Source organism: Charadrius vociferus, unplaced genomic scaffold (assembly GCF_000708025.1).
Source record: "Charadrius vociferus isolate BGI_N301 unplaced genomic scaffold, ASM70802v2 scaffold340, whole genome shotgun sequence".
NCBI classification, from domain to species: Eukaryota; Metazoa; Chordata; class Aves; order Charadriiformes; family Charadriidae; genus Charadrius; species Charadrius vociferus.
The window spans coordinates 1,349,406-1,362,630 of record NW_009646631.1 but is presented as its reverse complement, the minus strand read 5'-3'; the positions used below and the strand labels follow the sequence as shown (position 1 = coordinate 1,362,630).

Sequence of the window (13,225 nt, the reverse complement as noted above, 5' to 3'; positions counted from 1 at the left end):
GTGCTCCTTGCAGAAGGAGGTGGTAAAGAACGTGGGCCATTTAATTAGCAGCAAGAGCTCTAAAGGCGTTTCTGGATGGGATTTGGGGCTGGTGACTGCGTTTCTTATTAATGCATGCCATAACTTTGTTGCCTAAAACATTTGTAGTGTTGTTTACCCCAGCTGGAAGTACTTGAGGAGTTAAGGTAGACCCTTAAAGGCAGAAATGGGTGAAATGCGTTATTATTTTTTTTTACGTGTTTTTACACAGTGCGGCATTAACTGGTTAAACCATATCATCACATGGTATCAGTCCTGGACTGTAATAGGACGCAGGAAATAGGATGCCATGTAAGTAGGAGAGCGCGCTACCAAGAGAGAAGAAGGAAACATGTTTTGGGGTTCTTGCCGACCAATGACAGAATGAGTTTGTTGGAAATTTGTCCTGTAGGTAGTCTATGCTGTGGAAGTTAATGGTGGCAGCTCTCCATCTGCCTTGGAATCAGCAGGCACGCTCTGTTGCTGGCATCTGCGACCGAGGCAGCCCAGGCACGAGGCTGGTAATCCCTCAGGCTGCTTTTGGGCGTCTCTGGTTGATGTGAGGAAAATAGAATTACTGCTTATTAACGGTCAAAGAACCCGGAACCCCATTTTCAGAGGAGAAAAAGTCAGCTGCTTAAAAATGAAAGGAGCGACATGGACAATCATCTCTGGTGTGAAGCAGAAGGCTGTTCGTTTGGAGGGACCGAACAGGGTAATTTGCAAACTCCAGTTGGAATAGTAAGTCCTTATGCTTGGAATATGAGTAGGGCTTGTATTCCTGCAGGTTGCTGACGGTGGATGATCAGTTGTGCTGAAGGAAGTGTTACATTCAGCCTGGTGGAGCGCAGGGAGGCTCTCGCAAGCTGGGTGGATAAATACCATGTACAGCCGTGAACAAGGGCGCCGAGTTACAGGAGCGTGCGAATGTTTGTTGTGAAATAGCTTTTTGCTGGTTAAGTGCTTTGACTTGATTTTGAATCAGGTACTTTACCTGTTGGCAGGATTTCCTTGCCCAGTATGGGATTTTAAAGTAGCAAGGAAAATGGATGTAGCTTTCTGAAGGCCAGGAGGTCTGTGGCAGTGCTTGAGCTCTGCATAGCATGGTGCTAATCACTGCTTTCGTCAGTCAGGAATCCACTGCAGCAGGGAGGTAGGGCAGTATATCAGTACTTGGCATACTGTTTAATGCCAGGTTATTAACGGTTATGTGTTGGCCCTGCTTCCCTCCAAAAGCAGCAGATACCCTCGGTGACCTTACAGGAGCTGAGTCAGAGCTCCAGGAGAGGTGCTGATGCCAGTAAGAGTGACTCGAGTGACTGGCAGGGAGGGTGATGCACGCAGAGGAGAAATAGCCTCCCACAGCACAGCTATAAAACTGAGCGCTTCCCTCCTGAAACGATGTGAGAGCTCAGGTGCACTGTGCTGTTGCACACATCCTGTCAGGAAAGAATGTCTTCTGAATGCAAAGCCGCAAGAAATGAAAACCAGAGGTACTTGCAGAAAAAGTACTGCAAGATTGAGGGACCGGTGGCAAATCTCAAGGTTTGTGACTTAGGGCTGGAAACAAACGTTGCTGATTTTTCCTATTAGAAAACTAAGATTGTATTCTGTGCTGTGTATGAGCCTTGGTGGGTTGAGAGGAAAAACTTATGTTACACTTCTGATTGCAATTTTTCTTTTTATATTCTCCCCACTGTTTCTTTCAGGCAGGATCAATATAGCCAAGAACTTGCACATAATTAAGTAAAACTTTGGAAAAATAGGATTAGAGTTTACTGCTATAAATGAGTGAGCAACTGGGAAAAGAAAGGTGTCACGTTAAGAGGATTTGACTCCTGTAACACCTAAACTGAAGGTAAAATCCCCTTGCTGCCTTTTTTTTTTGGTATGCCCCTTGCTGTAAACCACAAAGCTGTCTCTTGATTGAACCAGTGCAATGAACTCGTGAAGTCATGTGGGTGACCTCTACGTTAAGTGTAGGCCTTCCTGGCGGACATTAGGGCCAAGACTTGGCCTCTGCTTTCCCCAGCCACATCTGTGACTATTGTAATTTTTTGAGACTAAGAGCTGCTGCACGAAAATTTAAAAAAGCATAAAAATCTCTATCCTGGGGAATAATTTTCAGATTGTGAAACTCTTTTCCAAAGAGGTGTGCTTCGGTGCTTGTCATGTAACCATCATTTTGTGGTTCTCTGGGCGTTTTGTTGTTCTTCCATAGTGTTCTTCCACTGCATTTCCCTCCGAAATTCGTCGCACCCTGCTGCAAATGAAAACCCTCCTGCGAGCAGCAGCCTGCTGCAAGGGGTAGCCGAGGCGGCGTGACTGCCGGTGAATATTTGAAAGGATTCTCCCCGTGTCTGGTTCCCAGTGCAGCTCCCATGGCCTGCGATGAACCTGCTGGTCTCTCGGGCATCTTCACGCGCCAGAACTCTGCCAGTGCCATCTCTCTGGACTTCGAGCCTGATGCCGACTACAAGTTTGTCGAAACCTTAGAAGACCGGTACAAGTGCGCCTACTGCCACCTCGTCCTTCGTAATCCCCACCAGACGGGATGCGGCCACCGATTTTGCCAGCAGTGCATTCTTTCTTTGAGGTCAGTGCAAACTGCTTCTGCATCCGCAAGCTCACCGTCCTCCCCTTCCTAAAAAGAAGTCAGCGCCTTCTATAAATCAGCAGAGAGTGCCATAATAATAGTAACGATCTGATAAAACGCTGGAGTCATCAGTGGAAAGACTCTATTGAACTCAGTGACTGCGAGCTCAGTGTTTTAAAGGTGTCTTTAAAGACTTTACCTGGTGCTGGTGAGGAATACTTGGGTAACTGCAGGGAAGTCAGTGTACAGAAATTGTTGATATAAATTTAAGCGCTACTGCGTGAGATGCTGTTTTGATCAGTCTGCCTGGCATTGTGCTGTTCAGGTGAATTTGTTGCATTGATGTCTCATGGTATTGGCACTGGTGGTTAGATTAAACTGTTCTCACTTGCTTCTGTATAATTTCTTTGATTTTAGTGGAGTTGTAAAACCAATGTTAGTTTTACTCGATACTGCAGTCAGATCACAGGGCTGCTGGCATCCATCCATCTGCTTGGGATTTACCCTGCAGGTACAAATTAGTTTACCCTGCAGACCTGTCTGGAAATATGTTACGTACTGTTTGGTGTACCCGAGGGCAGGATTTGGCCCAGGAAGGCTGCAGAGGAGCCTGATTATGCGGATGGATGTCTCCATTTATCTTTTATGAACTGTAGATGTTTCATGTTTGCTGCTTTCTCTCTCTGAGTTGCCTCCCTTATGTGCTGCCTCTGTAAGTATTTTGTTGTCCTTTATCATAGGACTTCTGGAAGCCTTTTAAGACAGCAGCTGTTAGATCTTCTACTGGCGTAGCAAGGAGTGGGCTGGTTGTGCTAGGCAAAGGCTGGGTTTAATGCACACGACAGGATTTTTTCAGATATTACATTTGTGAGCAGGAGATGGCCAGAGAGTGACAAAGTCCTCTTAAGTAAAAAACATCTTATTAACACTCATAGGACAAACTCTGCTTTCACTGTCGCAACTTAATACCCTCTTAGAGCTGTAGGCAGAATTTGGCTGTGTAGCTGCCAGATGAAAGTGTTTTTGAAGCACTTTTTTGGTTTTTTATGGCATCTAGTACTGACTTCTGCCAGATTCTAGCATAGCCCAATTTTGTAAAATAAATCAAATTTTCTGTGGGCTAACATGACTGTTCTTTTGATCTAGAGAGTCGAATGCAGTACCCACCTGTCCTGTGGACAAAGAAACAATAAAAATGCACGAGGTAAGTGGCTGTAGCTGCAGGTGCTTCAGCAGTCAACATCTGCTTGGAAAAGGCAAGACAGCTGAGAACAAGGTGGCTCATAGTCTGTTAGTCCTCAGGGGTGGAGCAGTTTTTGTCTCCAAAATGATGCTAAGGGAAGCAGTGTATTCAGTGGTGCTCTCCCAGAAAGGAAGTATAGGTGTGGAGCTAAAGCTTTATTTTATATCTCGTGTTCTGAACTTATTTCATTTTAGTCTTTGTATTTACAGTAAACTGTCAAAGAGTTTCACAAAGTTTTAAAATCTTCCCGAGGCATCAGATGTCTTTTTTTAGTGGAGAGCTTATTGACTTGCCTTTTTAATGCCCCATCTTGCTGGGGGATCTTGTTTATTTGATTTTCTTTGTTTTGACTTGGTTATAATTTGCTGCCTTAACTATTTTCATTATCTCTCATTAACTCTGCAGACTTAATTTACTTTTGGGTAACTTTTTAGAGGAAAAGATAAGTTCATGCTTCTTACTTTGCAAGCTACTGATTTTTTAATTTTATTTTTTTTAATAGATTCATTTGCCCTTATTTATATGCCAAGGCTTGAAAGTATGCTACATACTTGGTCCTGTGAGAATGAATTTTCCAGTGAAATCAAATCTCTCTTTCCTCTCTCCCCTGCTCCTGAGAGGAAATTGTAATCAGACTGTCCTCATGATTTTTGTTTTTCATTTGCTCTCTTCTACTTTGTGCAAATTTTGATGGCAGTAGTGCAACAGTGAGCAGCTTTATAATGCTCGTTATAGGAAGGTATCTAAATAAGACTGAAAGTTTGCTCTGGGGGCTTAATTTGTTTCTGCATACACAACTGGGAATGGTGCTGTTTCTCAGAGTCTATAGAAGGGATGTCTCAGCATCATCTCCATCCCAAAGGCGTGCTGCACGCTCGAACATCAGAGCTGCACGCGCAGAGCTGGTTTGGCCTTTGGGGCCCGTTAGCTCCAGCTGCTTTTCTTCCAGATACCAGCAGGCTCTAGCAGAGGTTTTGTAGCTCCTGAGCTACTAATCCTGCTGGCTGTGGGATGGATCAGCATCTGTGGAATAACTATATGGGGAAAAAAAACCCTTTGCTTATTAGAAAATTCATATATGTTTTAATTTATATTTTTAGTATACATTTTCAACATCCATGCTTGCAATTATGGAGTCTACACTTGTGTGCTCAAAAGAATTGTTGTGATGTTTTGCTTTTTTGTATTCTTTATAACATCCTATGTGACTGCATATAAGGGCTGGTTTGCTTCCTTTACAGGTATTCAAAGACAACTGCTGTAAAAGAGAAGTTCTCAACTTGCACGTGTTCTGCAAAAACGTTCCTGACTGCAATTCAAAAATAATTCTGGGACGATACCAGGTTAGTTTGCTTGATCAAATTTTGAAGCCTTTGGTTTTTATGCAAACTCTGTGTATTTATTATAAGCTAAATTCAAATTATTGTCTTCAGACTTCAGAGTTATTCTAGCAATGTGGTTTATGTACATAGATTATGACTTAGCTATACGCTGTAGATAACAAACATTACGCTTAAAATATTATGGCTGCAAGCTTGTTCCAGCTTTACCTTAGGTTATTTGTTTAATAAGAATTGTTTGTTTTATGAAGCTTTAGTATATCCATAGCATCTGTACATACCTTTTGTATGCTTAGGTGCCACATGATGGTTGGTTCAAGAAATCTTGCCAAGATGTACTAGCCAGTTGGGCCTTTTTTCGGTATGTCAGTTGAATGAAAAGTGGAAGTCATACAAAGGACTCTCTAAATTTTCACATTTGCTTTAGTTTTGAAGTTGGTAAAGGAGAAAGTTTACAGAGGAAAGAGTATATGGAGTTTTGTTTGTTACCAAACTGCCGAACGTTTCTGTGGGTCTGTTGGGCAACTGGAGATGTGATTAAATACTTTGGGGTTTAATTTGCTGTGACATGTTGCAGGACCATCTTCAGCAGTGTTTGTTTGAAAGTGTGCAATGCACTAATGATGGATGTTGTGATCAAATTCTTCGGAAAGACTTGAAAGAGCATTTGAGCCAGCACTGTAAATTTCGAGAAGAAATGTGTCAGTACTGTAATAAATCTGTGATGTTAATTAACATCAAGGTAAGATTATAAAGCATTCCCTGGGAATCCATAGCACATGTTTCCTCTTAATGTTGCTGAATGAAAAGTTTCCAGCATTGCAATGGGACTTAATAACTCCTGAAACAAAATTTGGCTGAGTAGCTGAAGGAGAAAGTATAATAAATGTGCTTTAAATAATACCAATTACTGTTGCTCTCTTATGAACAACAATGTGATATGGGGCTTGCACGTGTATGTTTGGGATTACTTTTTGTGTAGCTTCCTCTATGTACACTACTTCAGAAAAATCTAAACTGTTGCCTTGGTGTGTTTCTTTTTCCCCCAGAATCATGAGAAAAATGACTGTCCTGATTATCCTGTGCCTTGTCTCCAAAACTGTTCACAAATAATTCTGAAAAAGGAGGTACTATTATTTTTTTCATATATTGTCATTCAGCAGGTCACAGACATTTATGAAAACTGAAAGTTATGTTGCAGACCACATTGGCCTGTGCCAACAAAACTTCATTGCTCTAAGTATTTTCTTTGTTTGGTCCTAAAAGGAATATACGCCCCATCTTACAAGTAAAGTATTTGGTCACTGCAAACCATTGGCATTTTGCAGTATGGAAAACATCTGGCTTGCTTATTGACCCTGAATACTCATTTTCCTGTTTATGTGGTTGGTGGTGTCATGACATTGGCCTTTATTCACCCTTTATGCAGGCATTGAGATTTTATTAGTGTGGCAAGTTATTTAAGATTTATTTCATTGCAAGTTTCTTTGTTAATACATGCAGATTGAGAAACATCATGCTGTGTGTCCTGAGGCAGAAGTGGACTGCCCATATAAGCAGTACGGCTGTCTTATAAAGGTACCGTTCTATAGATATTTGTACTGGGATTTGAATTTGTCTCCCAAACCAATCAGAGTAATTAATCAAAAAAACCCAACCATTTTTTGTTCTTTCACAACCATTTCTAGTATTGGCTAAGATGCTGTATGAGAGAATCAGGACTGCCATTCCCTCACTTTCAAAGCACAGAGGAGACATTTTAAATGCTTGCATCAATACATTTTTTACTAACAGCTTCAAAAATCTGCGTATCTTACTATTTTGTTCTTTCACGTCCCCCTCTGCCTCACTAAGATTAAAAGAGGGAAACTTGCCGAACATGAAAATGGTGCCCTGAGGGAACACATGCTGCAGATTTTAGACAAGAACTCCCGGTTGGAAGAACAGGTAAGTCTAAGTCATACTTAATGAGCACCCTTCAGCAGTGCTTGGCTGGTTGGAGGATGATACGAGATTCTGCATTTGTTGCCTGGTTTAGCTCAGCTACATTTTAAAAGGCTGATTTCATCATCTTTGCACACCTCGAAAGTCAGAATAAGCTCTTCTAGTGAAGTCAGTCAATTAGATGGAAACCTCTCTATGCTCAGGCACTATATTCTCCACCAAGCACGGTGGGAGGCTCGTTGCTGGTGCTCACCTCATTTGCTTTTGGTCTCTGCTTGCAGTGGATACAAGGTTTGGAGACAGAGCACTTTAAAGTTTGAGTGGCTGGTCAGATTGCTCCAAAAAGGAGCCTTTAGGGGCCCAAGTCACCCCCTCTGTAGAGGCAGCACAGAGCAGTGCTGAGACAGTTGCAAACACCTTTCCACTCGTGATCGCTTCTGCGGCTCCCAGCAGGTGACACTGGGTGTATGCTCAATCCTGCTAAGGTGAATGCATCTAAACTGATGATTGACTTACACTTCTGCTTGTTTATGTGAAAAATAAGCACCCTGAAATCCTACAACTTGGTTTTGGAGTTAGTACTACTCACTGACTCATCTCTTTTACTGGTTAGACCCTTGTATGGCGAGGGGGGAGAAAGTATATACATACACACAGAAAGAGATGCACATGTGTGCATATAAGTAGGTATTATTGCCCAAATGGATTATCATGATGGGGATGAGAGGTATGAATCTCTTTACGCCTGTTGCCACACGGATCTATTAAAGAATACGATTACCTTATGTTCCATTCTTACTGGTGCTTATCCACGAATGGTGAATTAAGTAGTACTATATCTAGCTAAGTCAGAGGCTTTGTATTGTAAACTTTTCCACTTTCTCCTATAGAGTCACATATATTTTAATTTGATCATTGTATATTTTGGTGTGCCTTAGCGTTTTTACTCTGTTTTTTTTCATCTGTAGATATCTGACCTGTATAAGAGCCTGGAATGTAAAGAGATTAAAATCCAGCAGCTGGCAGAGGCCATTAAAAAGTGTGAGAAAGAATTCAGACAGTTTACACAACTGTTTGGTAAAAATAGCAACTTGATGGTAAGCACACAGGTGAGACATTATTTTATCTTTTTTGGCCAATTGCTTTCTTGTATGCTTAAATGTGTTTATCCTGTAATAGTTGTTATTAATAGCAGGTCAATAAAAAATACTGTCTCCCAGACACTTCACAAGCCCTTCTTGTTTTTTTACAACACAATATTGTCTTTTCACTTTAACCAATAAAGAAGTTTGGATATCTGATCTAGGTAAAAGGCACTGTATAAATCCTCATGGCCAGATCCCCATGGCAAATACGCAGGTGTAAATTTGAATAACCAGTCGAACAAAGTGATGCAGTGTGAATGGATCTGAGTAAGGGATGGCTTCTCAGGCGCTAAATGCTGAATTCATTGTGAGGGAGTGTTTGGATATGTTCCTAAGCCAGCAAAGTACTTTTGAATGCACCATATAGTTGATATTGCTGAGATGCTAAAGGCTTCTTTATCTTATTTCAAATTAAATGGCTGATTTTATGAACTTCTCTTGTCTCTGCTTCCACCCTCTTCCAATGGCGTGAACTGGGAAGGCTCTGGCCAGCCACTTGGATAAGTCTGCACGCCTAGAGTCACAAGTGAAACAGCTAATACAGATGGCAAACCAACAGCAAAGTAAATTAGACTTGCGGCCCCTGTTTGACACAATTGAAAACGTAAAACAGAAGATTGCCCTGATGGAGACACACGATCAGCGCTTGGGTATGTTGGGACTATTGTTTCTTTTCTGCACGGGTGTGGGTGTGGGCTTTTTGCTCATTTACTGGTGGCTAAGTAGAGGCCCTGGTGCTGCGGTCAGCCAATTGCAGATATTAGCCCAAAAGGGCTTTCTTTTTGCTTTCTAAGACCAAGCTGTGGTGGTGTGTGCTGCATCCTCCAGCCTTCCCCTACTCCTCAATGTCTCCCAAATTCCTGTGGCACTGCAGGGGCAGAGAGCTGACCTTGGTCAGGCTGGTGCGCTGTGGTGGATGCAGTGGTACTACCCATGGTCAGGCATCAAATCTGGTTTGTAGTTACCAGTTTTCCTTATTAAACTACAAGCTGCAATTACAATTAAAAAAAAAAAAGTTAACAGGTGTAGTAACACTAGTTAACAGCCTGTACTCAGGCTTGAGTAGTTCAGTATTGTCAGCTTGAGTCTGGTTGCTCTTTGTGTCCAATGCTCCAACAGTTTTATTTTACTTGTGGGGGGGTGTGTCTCTTCTTCTTTTTTTTCCCCTCCAGTTGTTTTGGAAGGTCAGTCCAGCAAACACGATCTCCAGATCAATATTCACAAAGCACAGCTCAATAAAAATGAAGAACGGTTTAAGCTTTTGGAAGGCACATGCTACAACGGGAAATTAATCTGGAAAATCACAGACTACAAGATGAAGAAAAAAGAGGCTGTGGAAGGCTGTGTCCTCTCCATATTCAGCCAGCCCTTTTACACCAGCCGCTGCGGGTACAGGTTATGCGCGAGAGCCTACCTGAATGGGGATGGCTCAGGAAAGGGAACGCACGTCTCTCTCTACTTCGTGGTGATGAGAGGGGAGTTTGACTCGCTGCTACTGTGGCCTTTCAAGCAAAAAGTTACGCTTATGCTTTTGGACCAAAGTGGGAAAAAAAATCACATTGTGGAAGTCTTTAGAGCTGACCCGAATAGCAGCAGTTTCAAAAGGCCAGACGGAGAAATGAATATTGCCTCCGGATGTCCACGCTTTGTGCCACACACGGTCCTGGAGAACACAAAGAACACTTACATCAGAGATGACACTCTGTTTTTGAAAGTAGTTGTGGATTTAACCGATCTGGAGGAATTGTGAAAAATGTAACCGATCAATGGGACTGCTTTGACCATGAAGAAATGCTTTCTTGGTGATTACCAGCCATGCAATAGTGAATTGCCATTAGTCAAACTACTACTGATCATGTTTCAAGGCTTTTGGACTGCATAACAGATGATGAATTGCCAAAGCATCAGCCTTTCCTTTTTTAACCTTTTTTTTTTTTTTCCAAGACTGCGTTTTTAAGGCAGCTAGAAGTCCAGTTTGATGCGAACATGCATTTGATCCAGACTTGGCTCAGTCCAGGCAGGGGGGAATGCTTGGCTCCCATCACCAGACTGGCATTTGGAGATGACAATCCTCCAGTAAGTCCCCTGGAGCCCTAGCAGGCCTGTGGGCTCCCCTCCCTCACATAGAACTGAAGCCATGCCCAAGCGTGCCAGTGCATTTCACCTGTCTGAAATGGAAACATTTCAACACTAGCACATTCCAGTCAGTGTATCTTGATCCCTCCATCTCCTGGATTTTTGAAGTGAGAAGAACGGCCTCAGTTAGGCAGGGATCTTGCATCTTTTGTTTGTTTGTTTGTTTGAATTGTTTTTTCCACAAAGCCCAGAGGAAAATGCCAGTGCCTCTTACTTTTCTAACCTGGTATTTCAGCTGTATAGAGTACTGCCAGGTCACAATAGCTTTGTTATGTCCTTTCCATTCCTGCCTAGTGCCTTGGGACTGATTTCCATCGGTGGTAAACATCCACAGTCCCCATCTTGAAGTCAAAAGAAGCCACAGGCGCTTCTCACCTCTCAGGACACGGCCAGAAGTGGGATGCTTAACCAGCCTGCCAGCTGTTGGCTGCGCTGCTGGAAGAAGAGGAGCAAAATTCCTGTACTTTTGCTCCCACGTCTGCACAAAAGAGATGTTTTCTGGCCTACCAGCTCTACAGAAGGCAGGAAGAGCTTTGGATATCTGCTCGGTAAAAAGCCCACGTAACATGCACTGTTCCCCTCTGCTAGAAATTTGGATGTTTGGGAAAAGAGAGGGGAAAATGGATTAGGGAGTGAGGTTGCTGTAAGAACCCGATTCTCACAGGTAGTGCAGCTCTTGTTAAAGGGCGAGACAGCCGCTGAGTAACAACTGCTGACAGTGAAGTATGTCTGAAGATCTTAATTTTTATTCCAAGTTCCTTCCATACTGCAAGGGAATGTGTGCGTTGTACGGGGTTTACTGGAGACGCACTAAAACCACCAAGATCAGGCACTGAGAGACAAGTGACAAAGAACACATGTGCCTTTTTAAAGCCTTTTGGGTGCCTGTAAGAGGGATGTAATTTTGCACACTCGGTCATTTTGCTATTACAAGTGAGAGAATTTTGTGTCTCTTATCTCTCACAGATCAGGTAGTAAAACACCGCAACGTTATCCATTGCTCCTGCAGTCCACTGGCAGAGCAAACCCGGAGCTTGTCAAGAGGCAGCAAGAAACCAAGCTGGGTTTAGAGTAAGAGTAAACTAGGCAGGATAAAAATCAAAACAGGGCACAGACTGCAAGGTATAAGGTAGAAAATTCAAGAGGTCAAATGTGGCAGTATCAAAAATGCCCTTTCTGCACGAGATGTTGATATCAACTGAAACAACATGATTTGGGGATTGATATACTAAGACGAGGCAAAATACCATATTTTGTATCTGCATTCTCATTGCTAGCCATTTACTTTCCCACATGAGTTCTAGGACATAATTCAGACACAAATGTTTTCAAATTCAGGGGTGGGAGGAAAGACCTTAGTTATCTGTACCTTATGGTGAGTTAGCACACCCAAAATCTTCGGTTTGATCTAGATGTCCTTTTTGGTGTATGATGTCAGGACATACTGGGTCACTGTAGGGGCTTTCCGTGTTCCCAGAGACAGATGCTGAGGGCCAGATTTTATTCTTTTGTACGGCTATGACTAACTTTAAGAGTCATTTTGGCTATACAACAGAGAGAATCAGGCCTCGTGTCCCTAACACTTCATTACAGAAAGAGCAAGCTTGGTTTGAAAATGATGTGGCATTCTAGGTATTCTAGGACATCCCAAGCCTCAGATGTGGACTTTATGTTGATTATTACTTTAATATTTGTCATATAACTTTCAAAGTGGCACAACTTGCATAATAACCACTAATAACTGATGGAAACGTACCACCCGTGTTTCCTCGGACTCTCCAGTACATCGAATGTAAAATCCAGAAAGCGATAAAGAACTTGGAGAATTGAGGGAGGCAAGAAGGAAAGGATGCGGTCTGTCTCCTGGCAAATTCCCAGCCCTCTCCACCTCCACCACCCCAACCATAAAATGGGGATGATAATACTTGCAGAAGTGTTAGGACTATGTAAATGATTATGAAGAATTTTGAGCATGAAAAGAGCTGAGTACCATTAAAACTCCATTTCTAACTGTTAGAGTAGGCGATGGCATAGTGACGTGGATAAGTGTTTAGTGTGTTCTTGGACAGATGTTGAAAGCATGTTCAGTTTTAGCCAGTCCGTACTGCAATCTCTCCTCTACCTACCAGTTGCGTTTATTTTTTTGCCACGAATATTCCTTTTAAAATTTTGAAGCACAAATGATTCATTATGGGTGATGGAAACATCCCTTTTGAACTACTGCCTGTTTTCTAAATAATTAGTTGAGAAATTATTTTTTTTTAAGACAACCTTCTTTAAATTGCTTCTTTTTATTACAACAATTGAGAGATTTATGTTAAAATTTTCAGCAATTTTTACTACTTGTAAACAGGGTTTTAAATTTCATCCCATTTCTAGTAAAGAAAAAGATGTTGTATAGCATGAATTGTCGGGAAGAATTTTGATGTTGCATGAAAAACACCAAAAAACTTTTCAATAATATTGTACTGGGTAAGTACCCAAAAGAGCGTAGGGTATTTCTACATCAGCATACAGTATGTTTTTAATGTATTTATTGACCGTTTATAGTTGTTTGAATATCTCTTGCTATGACACAGGCGATTTTCTAGCCAAATGTCATCACTGTATATGTAAACTAATGTAAGAATAAATGATTTTACCATCCTTCTGGGGCGAGTGTGGCATATATTCCTCTATTATGGCCGGGTAAGGTGCGCAGTGTGATGAGGGACGCGGGGAGGGGAAGACGCCCCGCGGATCCTGCGGCAGCAGCCGTCGATCTGAACGGGCACACGGAATAACTTAACTCCAGCTTCAGCTG

At 42.2% G+C, this 13,225-nt stretch overlaps 1 protein-coding gene across 1 annotated transcript; it reads left to right on the top strand.

Annotated features, from left to right (window-relative positions):
• Nucleotides 1–2,399: 2,399 nt before the first annotated feature.
• On the top strand, nucleotides 2,400–10,036 carry TRAF5 (TNF receptor-associated factor 5). The gene is made up of 10 exons (XM_009888334.1): nucleotides 2,400–2,614; nucleotides 3,761–3,818; nucleotides 5,099–5,200; nucleotides 5,775–5,939; nucleotides 6,247–6,324; nucleotides 6,701–6,775; nucleotides 7,052–7,144; nucleotides 8,110–8,250; nucleotides 8,768–8,936; nucleotides 9,459–10,036. The coding sequence occupies exons 1-10, from the start codon at nucleotides 2,400–2,402 to the stop codon at nucleotides 10,034–10,036; spliced, it is 1,674 nt and encodes a 557-aa protein (XP_009886636.1).
• The last annotated feature ends 3,189 nt before the right edge of the window (nucleotides 10,037–13,225 follow it).

Bases quoted from the DNA above. Each gene is read 5' to 3' on its own strand.
- TRAF5 (XM_009888334.1), top strand. From the start codon at position 2,400: ATGGCCTGCGATGAACCTGCTGGTCTCTCGGGCATCTTCACGCGCCAG. The intron at 5,201-5,774 runs GTTAGTTTGCTT...GACATGTTGCAG, and splicing joins TAATTCTGGGACGATACCAG to GACCATCTTCAGCAGTGTTT. The intron at 8,937-9,458 runs GTATGTTGGGAC...TTTCCCCTCCAG, and splicing joins GACACACGATCAGCGCTTGG to TTGTTTTGGAAGGTCAGTCC.